This window comes from Centruroides vittatus, unplaced genomic scaffold, assembly GCF_030686945.1.
Source record: "Centruroides vittatus isolate TY-2023 unplaced genomic scaffold, ASM3068694v2 contig_963, whole genome shotgun sequence".
NCBI classification, from domain to species: domain Eukaryota; kingdom Metazoa; phylum Arthropoda; class Arachnida; order Scorpiones; family Buthidae; genus Centruroides; species Centruroides vittatus.
Window position 1 is genome coordinate 182,476 of NW_027122639.1, and position 17,850 is coordinate 200,325.

The 17,850-nt window shown below is 22.7% G+C and overlaps 1 protein-coding gene across 2 annotated transcripts; it reads right to left on the bottom strand.

Moving 5' to 3' along the window:
* Window positions 1–283: 283 nt before the first annotated feature.
* LOC136985379 (uncharacterized) lies at window positions 284–16,717 on the bottom strand. Of its 2 annotated transcripts, none has more exons than XM_067282648.1 (5): window positions 16,693–16,717; window positions 1,404–1,511; window positions 749–928; window positions 553–648; window positions 284–482 (listed from the first exon to the last, which is right to left on the bottom strand). In XM_067282648.1, the coding sequence occupies exons 2-5, from the start codon at window positions 1,482–1,484 to the stop codon at window positions 477–479; spliced, it is 363 nt and encodes a 120-aa protein (XP_067138749.1). In that variant the 5' UTR covers window positions 1,485–1,511; window positions 16,693–16,717; the 3' UTR covers window positions 284–476. The 2 variants fall into 2 exon arrangements, with proteins under 2 accessions (XP_067138749.1, XP_067138748.1); XM_067282647.1 differs by lacking the exon at window positions 16,693–16,717 and adding an exon at window positions 9,944–9,995.
* Window positions 16,718–17,850: the final 1,133 nt, after the last annotated feature.

The window sequence follows — 17,850 nt, forward strand, 5'->3', positions numbered from 1 at the left end:
AACTAAAATTTCAAATAGAAAAACAACTTAAAACATCGCTGATAAATTATTTAAATGAAATAGTTAAATAATAAACTTAAGTGAAAGTAAAGCTGCAGAGAAAAGAATTCAGGAAGATAAACCGATATAATTGCCTTAAGACAATTACTCATCTTGACATGCGAAAGTAAAAAATGTGTGTACAGTATGCAAAAGCAATTAACAAATTTGTGTCCGGCATTTATCTTCTTTATATTAATAGTATTTGTTGTATATTGAGAAATAAATGACACAAAAAGGTTAATTTGATAAAAACTTAATCATTCTTTATTTCTCTACATTTATATGACATACAGAATATCTTAAGAGACATTACAATTTGGCAATTAAATAATTTAAGCAATTTTAACATGATTTATTTCAAGAAAATAATATCTACTTTTAATAACATTTTATGGCAAGCATTTAATAAAAACTATTCTTCTCCTTCTTTTCTTTTAAAACTGAAAATTAAATAAATTGTATTATTTAAATATAATTTATTATGTTTTATTAAATATATTATTTTTATACCTCATTTTCTTCGGACACAAAATCATCATAAATTGGTGATCTTCGTTTTCTTGATTCAGGATTGAGAACATTCATTAAACCTTCGTTTAATTCGTGCTTATTGTTTTATTTAAAAATAATAATAATACGTCCAATTAAAATCATTTTGTAAGATAAATATTCAAAAGTTATTTAATTTATTATTTGAATTTCTTACTCGTGAACTAGGATAATATCTATATTCGCCTTTCTGCTTCATTATTTCTGCAACTATCCGCGCAATTCTGTTCAATTCATCGTATTGATCATCTTGAATATGAAGAAGTGGATTTATAACAAATCTTTTTCGACCACATCCAGTAAACGCATTGCAGAACGGTTTCTTAGGTCGGGTTTCCTTTAAAATAATTCCAAAAAATAAAATACAAAATCGATAATAACTTTTTTATTCATACATTAAAAAAATTAATCATACCTAACCAATTTTCGACAAAATAATTATCTTAATATTCAAATATATATTTAAAAAATTGTCTTCTAAAATTTTAATGTAAACAAACTTAATCTATAATTTTCTTCAATATTTTTTATGTAAAATCGTAATAATCAAATTATTATAAGTTTTTCGTAAAAATATATTAACTTTACTTCTAAAGTAAGTCGAAAATTATATTAAAAGTCATAAAATATTTATACAGACGTTTGCATAAAAAATATAAAATATTATAAAAGTTGATGTAACATAAACATTTCCATTTCGACATTTTAATTTAATATTTTTTTAAAAAATTATTCATTTAGAAAAACTGTTCTTAATTTTATTACTGAAAAATTCTTAATCGATTTATTTTATTTTCTTTTATTATTTTTACCTGAGTGGTGATGCTACTACTTAAACCAGCGCAAGCAATCACAAATAGTAAAAGAAGAACTGAAGTCTGACAACGCACCATATCTTTCCTTTATTTTTCGAAAATATTCTGTAATACATAATAATAAATTATTTATTTTATACAATTATTCACTTCGTTGACATTTATTGCTATTATATGCAGTTATTCCGTATACATTAAGCAAACAGAAAGACAAATATATGTAATTTTCCTAAATATGCAATATGATCTTATGACTTAGTGAGATTTTAAATTAACATATTAATGTTCTAAATTTACAAAGTTTTATCACGCTTTTCTAAATGTTTCTCGTTATTGTTTTATATTTTACTAATTATATAGTTTAAAATAATATTTTAAAAATTCATATTCTAATTCTTTTATTCAATAATAATAGTAATATAATTTAATAGAAAATAATACATAAAATATTTTTAAAAATAACATGAGATTTTTTCAGTTTTAAATTATTAATTTATTAAATAAAACAAAAATTATTCCATTAATAAAACGAATTCTTATTCTTACGAAATAAGTTTTATTATGAGGAAGAAATCGACTCTGATAAGAAAATCATGAATTATGATATTAAAGTATTAATAGTTAAAGAAAAATAAAACAGCATATTTATACAAGAATATAACTAAGAAAACTTGATTTAGAAACTGATCAAAAGGACAGAAAAAAAGAGAGATTCTGCTGATAGAATCTTCATTATAATTGAAGAGTCTGATTACAGCGGTGAAATTCATTCTCGTTTATATAAATTTATAACAAAAATGTGTCTATTTTCTCGTGATATTCTAGATCATCTTTATAATATAAATCTATAGGAAATAAAGCTTTGGTAGTTTTTGTTAAAGCGATTTGTTTTCACTTAGCCATTGAAATATTGTACAAAAAATGATTAAAAATGGAATATTAAACCGTCTTTTTAAAATAAAATATATATTAAAAAATTAACTAATGAATTCTTTTGTTAAATTTTTTTCTACAGTTTGATTCTTTATTTAGAAAAAATGTCAGATTGTCACTTGTTCGTACAAAATTATTGATTATCTGTACAAAAGTAAAATTTTTATTCATTAGCTTCTTCAAAAAATTAATAAAATTTTAAAAAATAAAAAATCGTTTCGAACATTTTTATTTTAGAAATGAAAAAGGATCGTTTTTAATATTGAAATGACAATATCACAAATCATTGTGTTCAATTTTAATGGTAAAACCAAAACAAAGAAAACAAGATTCTTTGAAAATTTTATATATTTAACTAAATTTTATTGAATTAATATTGTTCAGTAATTAAAATTTAACAAAAATTAATACATTTTAAGAAACGAAGCAAAAAAATTTCCGCACTATTCATACGAAACAATAGAAATTTTTCAATCATTACCTTTCTAGCACTTCATAACTTTTTTGTTTAAATACGGTAAATTGTCTTAACGTACGAACAAATATAATAAACGTCCAAAAAATAAATAATAATAATAAGATTATCTACTGTCAAGATAACTAGAGACGCCAGATTTTCCATTTGGCCAATTGTCTAGAAGTAATTACAAGAGAAAAAGATACCTAAATAAATAGTTCAAAATTAAATGATGCGCTTTAATCAAATCATTGAAAACCAGTTAGGTGTGAACTTAAAGAAAATAATTAATTTATATCAACGGTAAAACGTTTGTTCTTAATTCAATAATGCGTTGATTTCAAAAAATGACTTACTTAAATGTCTTTATCTGACAAACAAATAGTAATACTATAAATTATGGAGAAAAAGCTGTGTATGAAAAAGTAAATGGTATTAAATGATCCATTACATACCACCAACTAAGATATAATCAATGCTTTATCTAGTCTCCACATGCATTTCTATAAATCGAATAACAATCGAAAATGTCCCAGCTGTTAACTTGGCATGTGGTGTAATTTGCTCCCCGACTACCATTTAAGTTCTTACTTCTGATGTAATAGAAATGACATGAATAACAGTGGTAACTTCGTTTCCTTGTTTCTGTTAACTTCTGACGCAGTTGGAAGTCGACAATAATTAATGTGATGATTGACAGTGATTGCTGGAATCACTTATAGGTAATTACTTTGTAACTCATTTGGATTATATTTCCTTACTTGCCATGAAATAAATTATAAAGTGACAAATCATCAAAATTCTGAACGTGATATTATCAATATGCTTCGAAGCTTAAACTTGTCTGTCAAAACTACAAGTCCATAATATTTCATTACAAGTTATATTTAAACTTTTATTAATAATTTAAAATTAAAATATTTGCTACTTATAAATTTACATAATTTAAAGTTTGTGTAAGATGATAAATTCTTACATAGGCCTACTCTCATAAACAACTGAATTGTAAACATCGTCATTTTATCTTGGTTTATATTTTCGTGAATGAGAACAAAGAATTTGTATTTAACACTTTAAAATTAAGAAAAATTGTACTTGTGAAAGGATTTTCATTCAATTTTAAGTTACTTTGTAGGTATTAAAAAGAGGAATTTCTATAAACAAAACGAAAGAGTACTTTCAAGTTAATTTTTAAGTAGATAAAAAGAAACGTGTTAAATTTATTCGTGAGTTTTACAATTAGATTATTCGTTAACTCTGTACCAATTTAATGGATTTATAAACGTTGAAAAATCTCAAAAAATGTAAAAGTAAGTCGACATTTATACAAAACTTACATTTTATATATAGTATACTTAGTAAACTTACATTTTATATATGACAATGATACATACTTTACATAAACAGTTCAGCATAAATGCACGATTTTTTCATGCAATTTTACCAACAAAGATGGAAACTTATGGCAATTATAACTCATAGAATCTACATTTGATATATATGACTCGAAATATTGTTTCATTTCGAAAATATTAAAAAAAATATTACTTTGATTAATGGAAATAATTGCAAATTTTATGTGGTAAAATAAAAATAATATTTAGTTTTATTTAATTGAAGACATTTTGTAACTCGATCAAATAACATTTCAGATACGTGCAGCATTCTTTGAATGTCAAACAAATTATCGCATCAAAAACCTAATTTTAACGTATTCTAATTTTTAAAAGCTTAATTATTTTAATAATATTATATAAAATATTAAAAATACTTTTGATTAACACTTGTTCAAATAATAGTTTTAATAAAATCATATCTTAAAATCCATTTAAGTTAAACAAACAAATAAATAAAAGTTTTAACGTAGCTTTTTATACAATTCTTCGTTTTTAAATAAATACTTGTTCAAAAATACATTTAGATAAAATATTATATCCAGAATGTTTTTCTTTTATATATATTAAGACATTCTGGTGTTAGATATTTGACAGCTTATAGAATATTTCGGATATTTGAAGTTACAACCAAAAAACAAAAAAAAATTGTGAAATAATCTTTCAATTCGAGCCATTTCTACTTCAATAAGATATTCGATCTCAAAATTTCTCAAAATAGTAGATTTTTTATTCGAAATAATCTTTTCAATTTCGTAATGTCTTATTATATCTATTCCAATCTACGAGTTCTTTAATAAAGTCAGGTATGAAAAAAAAGAAACATGATAGAAAATTGTTAAACTGAAAAGTTATTTCTAATAATAATATAAAAAAAATTTTCACTATCACTTAAAATAGGTTTTTTTTATAAAAGATTTAAACTTAAGATGAAAAATTTGTCTTTAACCAAAGTTTTTATTCGTAAAAAAAGTAAATTTTCTCTTGAGAATTGAAGCCCTTTTTACAAATTCCCTTAAGTATCCTTCTTTCTTCTAGAACAATGATTTAAGAATTCTGAGTTTAGAAATGATGTAATCTTTTATTTTATTTTTATTTTATATTTCGCGACCTTTATCAACCGAAAATAATAAAAGAAAAAAGTCTCAAAACCTATTATAGATTTTATAAATAAGCTTAAGAAAGAATCAATTTTATTTATTTATTTTTTATTGGGGTGTTTTAACGGCAATTTATTTTTAATTTCTATCATTATTTTCATTAAAAATTCTGATTTTTCTTTCAAAATTTTTGGATTAAAATTTATTTACTGAATAATCGGGTAATTTCGTTTCCAAGTCCGAGAATTTTTTTTATACAGAACGATTTTAAAACATCCAGTTGCGTTAAAAATAAACTAAACAAAATTTAATTAAACTTTTAAACTTTTTATTACATTCTTTATGATATTTATGAGCCGATAATTAAGTGTAATTTAAGGAATTTACACAGTGTAATTTTCTGTCAGCGTTATAAAAAAAAACGACGAAAATTAAAGAAAAACGAAGGGTTATAATCTTTTAAATAACTGAATAACACTTCGTTAAGTTTACTTTATCGGAAATTAAATTAAAATTAACTTTGATGAGCCCTAATCAAGATTTTAAACTTCATAAAATTACAATAAAATCCCTGCACTAAACCAAACATCATAATTTACTTTAGTTAAAGTTGTTGAAAGATTTAAATTAAATTGGTTTCATTTGCTAATGAAAATAAATAAATTATTTACTCTTTTACTTCAAAATAAAATACATTTAATTTTGCATCTTAAGAAATTAAGACTTAAGTAAGAAATTTTAATAAATTAAATCATGTTTTAATAAGTTTTATTAATTAGAATGTTCTTTTAATGTTTAAAGTATAATTTATTTAGTATTTACTTTAATTTATCGACTAAAAATATATATTTTATAATGATTTTTGCCTTTAAAAATATCTAAAAAGCGTCCAGTCGGGAAATCAAACATTGTCTTTACTAAAATGGACAAAATAGGTTGTTTAAATTGAATATATTTTTGTAAAAACCGTTTCAAATATATAATTTTTTATTATAGATTTTACTTTATATATATATATATATATATATATATATATATATATATATATATATATTTCTGTAGATCTTCTTTCATCAATAATAAAATTTATCTTAAAAATATGTTTATTTTAAATTCAGTAAAAATATAAAAAAAATATAATAAAATAACACAAAAGACACTGTTTAAAATTAATTTATTTAAGTTGAAGAATTACAAATTAAAATCAAAAATTTTATGGTAAATCTAATATAGAAAAATACAGTTAAAATATGTTAAATAAATTTAAATATAAGCTGAATAATCTAAAATAAAACTTTTTTAATATAACTTTTCAGCGATCGTCTTTTACCAATAAAAATGTATATAAGTTACAACTTTGTAGTCAGAATATTATAAAAATATATCTTAATTTAAATTTCAAATAAAATACTAAAACAGAATTTAAAAAAAAAAAACACTTAAATAATTTTATTTTCAGCTACTTAACTAAGAAAACAAGTCTTTTTGATGAATTTTCCCTTAAAATATGTTAAATATGTTTAAATAAAAACTGAATAAACTAAAATAAAAAGTTTTTTTATGTATATCAAAACTTAATGAAGATAAATTTGCGTATAAAAATCGATTTCATAATATATTTTTAAATTGAATATTTTTTTAAAATTTTACACTAAATTTAAGATATTTTATGAAGAAAAAAGTGAAAAAAGAGGGGATTATTTTCCAAGATTCCCACTTAAGCACGAAATTTGAAATTTTGTTCTTATAATCAGTTTACTTTTAATATACAAAAGTTATTTATCTTGGATTACAACTTACATCGATCTTTTCACACTCTAAAACTTGATAAATATATTAATGTGAGTATATAGATTATTTTGCATTAAAATAATACTTTAATACTTAAATTTATATTTTAAAAAAATTAAGTTATAAGTAAACAAACAATCACTGATAAATAGATTATAAAAATATAGATTTATATTTAGCTAAATTATATAATATGCTCGCATTTTAATAGAAAAATTCTATTATATCGCCTTTAAGTACCGATAAAATTTAATAAATTCGATACATAATATATGAAAGATACAATCTTTCGTATAAATTTGTAAAAATATATTTTTTCGAGTCTATCATACGTATTAATGTCATGCACAAAAATCGAATCATAACAAAGCTAATTTAAAATTTTATTAAGTAGAATTTCAATGATACTTCAATAATAAACTAACGCTAATTTCATAAGAAATTCATTCGCCTATAAATTATTCATATGGTGAAGTGCATTTAAATATTCAATTTTGCTGAAATTATTAGTAATGGCATTGAAAGGGATCGCTGTTTTTAATAAATGAGAAAACGGCATCTGAATTAACTTCTTAAATCGATAGTATAAAGATTTAGCAACTTGTATTTCCGTCAGAGAATTTGAAATAAAATGAAAATCGTGTGATCTGGCATTTTTAATATATACGTTAATACTTTGACTTCAAACAAATCTTTGTAAGAATCTTATAAAATATGTGTGAATGAGAATAATTAAGGAATAAACGATCTCTATTGATTGCGAATGTTTGTATTTGATATTCAGTAGTATTGAAATAAATTTCGCGAGAATGTGTAGAATCCTGTGAACAGAAACAGTGTCCTTCTATTCAACAGTACAGAATCAATAGATCAAAAAGAGAGTCAACAGCCAACTGTCGAAAGTTGAGAAATTTTGTAAATACTCCAATGTTAGAAACTTTCTAAGTGAACAATGGACTATTCCAATTTATAAGATTTAATTAAATTTAAATATGCAAAGATAATTGATACTGAATAACAAATAGTTTAATCGGAAACGGGTGAATATTTTAATATCTTTACATTTTCGGAGTACATTTCTGACAATTTTTATTTTTATTCTCTTCTTTTAGAAACATTTATTTGTATTTGCAACATTTTAACACAAAAATACGTCATTTTTTATTTATTTATTTAATTTTGATTGAGACAAAAATAGTTGAATTGGAAAGAAATATAAGCATGAAAGAATTCTTTAGAAATCGGATGTAATTCTTTACTTTCAACTTAAAATAGTACTAAACAAATATTTAAAAGTGTATTAATGAAATCGAGAATTGTATAGAAAATCATATCATTAAGATTTTTCTTAACTCTCTCTTGAATGCAAATCAAACATATGTTATAAAACTTTTATTTTCAACGATCACTCGGATTAAGCTACAATCGCCTATTGTCGCAAAATTAACTATTTAATTGCTTAAATTATATATATATTTTTTAAATAGTAAATTAACTACAATAATTAATCGCTTAATATATTTTAATATATGTAATCAACTAAACCTGTTCATATTAGTTCCTGCATTAAGTAACCAGCCTCATCGTGTACAACATAATGTAATACTAAATAGAATTAGATATTGTATTACATATTAATTACGCTGTATAATTACGTAATTTAATGTTAATTACATATTTATTCATATATAATAATTAAAATTTTGTTCGTTTTCCCGCTGACTTGTTTTTTTATCGTTATAAAATATGTTGTAAATCTTCAATCAATACCAATATATGAGATAAGATGAATTTAAACGAATATATTAAGTGTATTTTGTAAATTGTCAGATTTAAACTAATTTTAAAAATTGTATTTAATATCATAAATAGGTTAAGTTCAAGACCTGTAAAGTTAATCATTTCAGTAAGCATTTCTGTACTCGTCTTCGTTGTTACGATAATTATAACGCGATTACATACATAAATCCTGTTCAAGTTTGCATATATATAAAATAAGTGAGTATTTATTTCACTTAATTACTTCTAGTACTTTAAATTAACTTTTAATATGAAATAATTGTGATATAAGTATTTGTATGCCATATTAAATTGATCATCCATTTTGAAATGTTTTTAGAAAATTGTTATATTAAAAAATATTTTTAAAAGAATCAAGAAATTTATGTTATTAAATACATTAAAATTTTGTTTTAATACCTGTAAATGGATTTTTAATCAATCAATTCCTTTCTTACCTTTAATATTAATGTCGTATTTTCAGAGCAAGGTGGATAAATCTTATAATTTTAGTTTTAATTAAGTTTTATTTTCATTAATTTCACAGAATTTTTTTCAAATTTTACTCTGAAAATTTTGAAATTAAAATATATATTTTATAAAAATTTATAAATCAAATATTTGATGTAAATCTTTAATTAACGAATTAATTTTTTTTCATAATTTTCCTTCTTTGTAAGATATTTAAATTTGAATTTATAACGTGGAAAAAGTTATATGATGAATTTGGAAGTCTATTATTAATTGAGAAAATAATAATTATAATTTAATTGAGAACAGAATTAAATATTTTGATTTATTATTTTTATCCAAAACTTTTACTGTAAATAATACGTAAAATTTATTAAATAGATACAATAATTAATATAAGTAAATAATATTTTATTTTATTTTATTTCATTTAATAATTTTCCAAAATTCTTGAAAAAACCAAAACAATTGCGCTGAAAAGTTTGTAAACAGGAAAATGTTCATAATGAAAAAAATTTTGACCAGTTTCCAAACTTTTCGTAAAATTCTATTTTAAATCTACGAAACAAATAAATAAATTATAGAATTGGGAAAAATATGAAAGAAACTTACCTGAAAGAGTACTTTCGCAGCAAAGGACTGACAATCAGTGTGTAGGAGCTAGTCATGTCAGACCTTTATAGGCGGAGTCTTTCTGACGTCACTTGCGTTATCATTCAACTCGCATTTTATGTTTAGACTACTTTATATCATGCATTAAAGTATCCAATTTCTTAATCTTACATATCTAAAATAATTGCTATTTAGGGTTTTTAAGAAATCTCTTATCGAAACTTACACTGTTCGAGTGAAAAAATTTTATAAATGATATCGTTTACGTTGTAACAATTTCGGAAATTAGCGTGAAGAATCTATCCTAAATACAATTTTTTAATACTCTAAAGTCATTTATCTTAAATATAAAATAAATTTGTCTAGAAAGTATCTGGATATTTTCTTTTTTTCTAAAGATATATAAGGAAAATAATGGCAAGAATATGTTTTATTACAAGTGACAAATTTTATGCTCATAAAATAATAAATATTTTGCTCTACCATCTAAAAAATTCTTCTTGAATTTAATAAAATATCTTTTTCTCTCTTTCTAGTGGTAATAAAGATACTATTACTAATTGTTTAGTGTGCTTATATTGAAAGTTGGAATGGTTTTCGCGACTTCAAAATTTGCTATTCGTCCTGTATTTTTTTTATAACGATAACAGATATTTCCTCTAACTTAAAATAATAATAATAATAATAATCGAGGTTTTGTAATTGGGAAAATAAAATTTCTCGATCAATATCCAACTCCTGTTTTATACCTACCGTTAATATCAGTAAGTGAAAGTAATGCTATTGTAAATTGTTAAAGAGAAGCAGCTTGAGGGTTTTATTTTAACTGCAATAACTTTGATTTATATAATTAAAATTATAATTAATAACACTACTATTCGGTTTCTTTGTAAATCATTTAAAATGTTTAAATATAATTTATTCTAAGAAAATTAAGAAACGTCTTTTCGATTAGGCCTATTAGTTATGATTATTTATAATCAAAATTCTTTAAAATATTTTACAGATTATTAACTGAGACTTTATAAATTTTATATTGAAATATTAGTTCTTTTATTTATAAAAATCGAAAATATTTTCTAGCAAAGTTTTCGCAAATAGAATTTTGAATTAAGAAAAATATTGAAATTATTTAATTAAAATATAATCCTTTCTAAAATTATATTGAGTTAACGTTGGTTTCTTATAGTTGAAATTTATATAATATTTTTATTGTGATGTAGTAGCTATAGGCCTATAAATGACTATTAACTAAAATTAATTATAGTTTTAAAAGTCTTTAATTATACTTGTTTACTGTGTTACTGTATAGATTAAATGTTCAGTAAAACTTTATTAATCCTATTAATATATTGTTTAATAAATATACTATATTTTCAGGAATTATAAATATATTAATATAGTCTATATCGTTATTTTAAGAGCACTATTTTCATTAATATCACTTGTTTATCCCTTGTTTATGAAATAAATATATTCAATCATAATATAATTGATAAAAAAATAATTTAAATATATTAGATTTAATAAATAAAATTATATTATAATTACGTCTTTATCTTATTTTGATTGTTTATTTCCTTAACGTATTATGATAACAATTTCGGTTAATTATTTATTCTACTCTACTTGTGCGTAAGTCTATTCTTTAAGGATATATCTTATTACATTCATCTTGGATAGGACTAAATCATTCGAAATGGCCTTCGAATAATTCATATATCCTAGTTTTATTTTGTACAAATTGTTATTTTATTACAAAAAATAGAAAAAATAGGTAATTTTCAAAAAATACCTATTTTATAAAGAATTCTTTGGAGATCGCAGAACATTTAAATTGTTCTGTGATCTCCAAAGAATTTCTTTATATTCAGAACCATGAATTACAAATGTACTGTACGTAGAGAAATGTAAGCAAAAAATGTTTTCAAATAGTCGATCCTATTGGTTTCTCATTCAGGAATAAAGAAAAATAAATAAAATTTTGCTTGTAAGTTTAGTATAAATGAATTATACAAGTCTTCTAGAAATGATCTTTCTGTTCTTCAAATAATCATCTTAAAGACTGAAAGAATCTTTCCAGAAAATTGATATATCTACCTACATTTTGCAAACAAATGAGACTGCCATATCATCTTTCCAATATAGTATCTAATTTAATTTATGAATAAAACAACACGACTCATTTGTATATTTTCAATCAATAAAAATACAAAATAAAGCATTAATTATTTCGAATAAAATTTTAGCATAGTAAAATACTTTACATATACTCTAAATATACAGAATTTGACAGTTTTCTAATTTAATTTAATAGCAAGATTTCATTAGTTTAATATATTATAGTGTTTCAGTTTTCATTCTCATTAAAAATACAAGCATATAAATCAGAGAACATAAGTAATTGGGTTCCTGCCCTTACTCCTACTGAAACATATATAGAAACTATATATCGGATATTCACATTCTCTTCTACGAAAACAATCTATTTATGATATTGAATATTACATCATATAACTAGTTTTGATAATTGAAACTTCATTTAGTACATACAATAAATGAAGAAATAAATAGAAGAGATCACTTGTAAAGATAAATAAATAAAAATGATAAATCTTATATACTGTATATATGAAATGTATAGTATATATATATATATATATATATATACTGTAACTATGTAATATTTCCATAAATACTGTATAGTTAAAATCATATAATGTATATTTTTAGTTTATAATTAATTATAGACATAAGATCGTTAGTTCGAATAATTCTTAAACGAAATATTACTTTGTAATTTAAATAATTTAATACTTAAAAATTGAAAACTTAAATAGAAATTTTTATAAATTCTTTCGTGTTAGATTTATGAAAGGTATATTTCCATCTAACAATATAATAGCGCAATAAAATATTCTTTCAATTCTTGCTATCCACTTAAATGCAAAACGTTTAACTAAAAAGTTTGAGAAAATCTTTAAAGATTTATCCTTATCCAACTGAGAAAAAAGTACTAAATTCAGAATTGGATATTGTTAAAGAATAGTCTGTTTCGAGAAATTATTTTCTTTCCGAATAAAATCTTTTTTTAAAATTAATAAACGGTATTTTTAATTATACAATAAGCAAAAATTGATTGAAAAAATTGATCTTTTCAAATTAATAGGTTTTGTAGGTTATCAGTCAGATTTATCGTTTATTAAAAAGTAGCCAAATTAGTTAAAAATCAAAATAAATTAATGATATATTTCTTAAAACAATTTTATTTTTTATTATCGACATTTACATGTGAAAGTCATAAGGTTAAATTCTAATTTCATATATTGTCATATACATAAAAGTTTTTTCCTTGCATGAAAATGTAACAAACTAATCAAAATAAGGCTTTTATTGCAATTTTTTCTAAATAAAAGTATTATTTGTTTCCTTTCTAATTATTTTTATTATAAATTAACGATAATAATTTATAATAAAAATTAAAATTAAATAAAATTTATTTATAATAATAAAATAATTTATAATTAATTTATAATGAAAATAAATGGATATTTTGGACTTAAAAAAATATATATAATTTAAACGTAAGAGTAAACTTAAATGGTGAATGAGAAATTATTTATTGTGACATCGTCACTATACCGGGATGCAATTTTTAATCATATTTTTAATTTATTTGATTTAAAATATATGCTCTCCACCTCAAATTAGTATTGACTTGCCTCTGTACGGTATATCATTCTTTTCCTTTAACAATAGAGTTGTACCGGTCATCTATCTAACACCTTTCAGGGGAAAATAGTTGAATTGAAATAACTTGACTTCCAAAACTTCGTATATAGTTAATTGGGGGCTCTTTCCACTTTCATTTATCTAACACCGTTATCGAGATTAAAAAAGGACAAACAGATAGATAGACAAACGGACGAACGTCAGTGGGAATGTATAAGTCTACAATTTTTTCAAACTGCAGCTCAATGATTTATGTGTATTCCAGGTGTTTCCTATTTTTTATATCATCATTATTGATGAAAGATGAAGTTTACCAGATCAACTAAAATTTCTTCTTTTACGTTTAATTCTTAAAATCGTATTTCTTAAGATTAAGAACAATTAATAGCAAGTTTTTTCTATTTTAAAATCTTGATGCATACAACAGTTATCACAATACAATTAATTCTGGCCTTTTTTCGGTAAAGGGCCTAAAATCACAAATAAAAAATGCAATTAATTGTGATAATTGCTGCAAATATTACGATTTATTTAATTTGAATAAAAATAAATCTTGTAAAAAGATTTTTAAAATTGTAACCATTATCGCGAGAGCTTGTATGAGGCTCGGAGGAGTTAGAGGGGAACCCTTTACGTATTGTTTTTCGAACAAATTAAATACATAAAATGTTTCTTTATTAATAAAAAAAAAGTTCTAAAGATTTTATTTTCTGTTAGTAAAACTAACATTAATTTTTAGGGATAGAAACCAATAAGGGCCCTAAATTTTTTCCAGGCCTCTGGAAAAATACCTAACTCCCTCTCTCAACGGCCCTGAATATGACATTACACGTAGGTATGTACAAATACATATGCATAAAATTTATGACAAGTTTATAGTATTCGCGAAATATTGGTACATGTAAAAAACATATTATAAGAAGTAAATACAAAGAAAGAGCAAAAATGCAAAGTATACCCCTATTGTATTTTAAAAAGAAATAAAGATTGAGATAGTAAAAATATAATTCAGTCAAACTGTGATTGGATTAAAGGTTTTCTGTTTCTATAAATTATGTAATAAATCTTAATTTCATCAATGTCGAGAGAGTCCAGAATGCTATGTAATCGATCACAATTGCGAGGGATGTACTATCAAAACTTCTGTTCAAATTAATCATAAAAAATTAAAGTGGATTAAATTCAAATCCTTGCTACTTCATGCAAAATAGCCGCTTATCAGGAGAGTTAGAATAACGAATGGATTTATAAGAAAGTGGATGAGAAATTATTCTGTAAAATTCGATCGAACGGTTCAAAAAATATCAAAAATAGAATTTTTTTCCTGTCTTTTCCGTTTTTGATGGTTTTATGTCTTAGATATTTTAAAAAATATATCGTCTTCTTAGAAAAATTTTCTGAACCTGTCCAGATTCGTTCAGACTTCTTTAGCCTTCAAAGCTACAGTCGCACTTATTCTGTCTCCTTAGAGACCTCAACGTCGAAGACCTGAAGCCAAATATATTTTTGCTATCTGTTCTTGGTTTTTAAGGGTGGACACACAGTTTTATACTATGCTTTATGTGTTCGTTCTTTCTCTGTTTATTAGCGAGTCATGCGTTCAGTTGCTTTATGAATAATAAAATGATAGCGAGGTTAGAAGGAAAAAGTTTAGTTAAATTTCGTCACGTATGTAAACAAATAAAAATAATGAAAAATATCAGATAGGTCTTCTTTATTTCCAAGGATTTATGACTACTAAAAAATGCTTGCATTTATATATTTTAACATTTTTGTTTTTTTTTTTTAATTCGGTCCTATAAATACTAAAAGGCCTTTTTATTAGGCCCAATGTGGTTTCGGCCAGGCCCACAATAAGACAGCATGTGGTGAGGGACGGAACCCGACGTATCGGACGAACCCCTCTCCAAAATTCCTGAGGTTTTTCGACCCGTCCTGATCCCCAGAACGGTAAGCTGGCACCTTAACCACTCGGATATCAGACCGTCACATTCACTTAACTTACGAATTTCTGTTTTCTTTAATTGGTCAAGTACAATTTTATCTATTTTTTAATTAATTTACAATTACTTTATTAATGATTCCGAATTTTACATCATTATCTTTCAAATGTGTTATATTTATATTCAGAAAATTATAACTCATTCATTAAAAGTATCATTTAGACCGAAACAATTGCAAAAAAATTAGATTTTAGTTTTTGTTCTAATTAATTGTAAATTATCACGCTACTGAACTAGACAATTATTAAGCAATTCAATTTACTTAATTATAGTAATAAATATTAATAAATTAATTATTTTAAACACGAAAATCGTTTTACAAGTAAAATGATAAAAGTAATATACAAATGTTTCGAATAAACCATGGAACAATGATGTAAGAAAAGCATAAAATCAAGGCTACAAATTAAAATTAAATCAGAGAATTGATAAATTTATGACTTCAAAATTCAAACATATTCATTTTAACAATTGAAACAATTCATCTCTATCAGCAGTGCCGTAAAGAAAATGACGCACTTGCCTAGAAGCAGCGATTTTAAGGGCACAAATTGTGAAATTTTCAAGAGCAAACCATGGATTTAATGTTCTAAGATTTATATCTTCATAACACGAAATTCATTATTTATTAATGAATTAACATTTCAATAAATATATTATAAAAATAATTAATTATTTTGCTGCACGACACGGCGAATAAATTTGTCCGAAGAGCATAAAATCCTACTAGTACTGTACTTCCTATTAGCGCAAAGAAAATAATCTAACAAAATTAAATTAAATATGCTAATTTAGTTGATATAAACACATTTTATTATCAAGATAATTTCATCGATTTAGTTATGTAATAGGTTTAATATCAATATTTCCTGGTAAATTGCAAAATATTTCTAAAATAAGTTGATTATGCTACATAAAAAGTTTAAAAGATTGAAAAAAAAATTATAATTGAAAGTTTAGCAATCATTTTTGGTATAATTTATTAAAGCTAAATTAAAAAATATAAAGACATACCGACGCCTTTTCCTTTCTAAGAAAAACGATTTTTACGATCGCCATTTTGATTAGTTTATTGGACAATGAATGAGACTTCTTTCGTTTTCGTTTAATGTGTTAGTGAACAAGTAATTAAGAAGTTAATTAAATGAAACACCATTGAAAGTCAATTTTTAATTGTATTTTGTTAAACTCAATTATTGAAATGTCACTTTGGAACTGACCGCAATCTAACAAAATATATACAAACTTTTAAAGAGAAGAAGCTGAAAAATGCAATTTAAAATACATCGAAAAGTAATTTCAAATAAAAATCTAATTTTTTTACAATTTCATTTTTATATTTTTATTATCAATATAAATTTAATTCATTCTTTACTTTTCCAACGGAAAATATTTTACAAGCTTTATTTAACTTATTTATAAAATAAAATTTTCAACTTCGTAATAAGAAATCAATCAAAATTTCCTTTAATAAAATCACAGAATTTTATTAGAAATCAATCAGTTAAGTAAATCATAATTAACTCTATTGTAAATATTTCGTAGGGAAAATTTCATTAAAACTTGCTTAAAAATTATTATTATTATTTCCTAATTAAATTTTATTTTCAGATTATTATCAGATAAGCGAGAGTAAATTACATTTCGATAATAACTTATAACAAAATTTTAATAATGAATTTTAATCGTCTCAGATTATTAAGTACCAAATTTAATTAATGAAATTATTCAATTATCCGAATGTTCTTTATTTACTGATTTATATACAAATACACATAGAAAAAAATATGAGAAAAATAAATAATATTTATAACTCATTACAAATTTTAATTAAAACCTTTGATGAAGATATTAAATCTCTTCCTCTTAATTAAATTTAATTAGGAGCTGTTTGTTAAATGGCTTATTATAATTTATTATAAAAATTTTATTTATTATTTAATTATTATTATTTTATTGTTATTTATTCTATAAAACTATTAAGATTTAATTTATAATATATAACGAATAGGAATATTAAAAATTGCATTTGTAATCTTGTAAAATAAAATTATTTTGTAAATAAATTATTCATACAAGTCTTACAATTATTATTATTATTATTATTATTATCTTTATTGTCAAAACAAAAATTTCTCGAAGAAAATAAACTTATTATTGAATTTTATCCCT

Coding starts and splice junctions, on each gene's coding strand:
- LOC136985379 (XM_067282648.1), bottom strand. CDS start 1,484: ATGGTGCGTTGTCAGACTTCAGTTCTTCTTTTACTATTTGTGATTGCT. Junction 929..1,403: donor GTAGTAGCATCACCACTCAG/GTAAAAATAATA, acceptor ATTATTTTAAAG/GAAACCCGACCTAAGAAACC. Junction 649..748: donor GATATTATCCTAGTTCACGA/GTAAGAAATTCA, acceptor TAAAACAATAAG/CACGAATTAAACGAAGGTTT.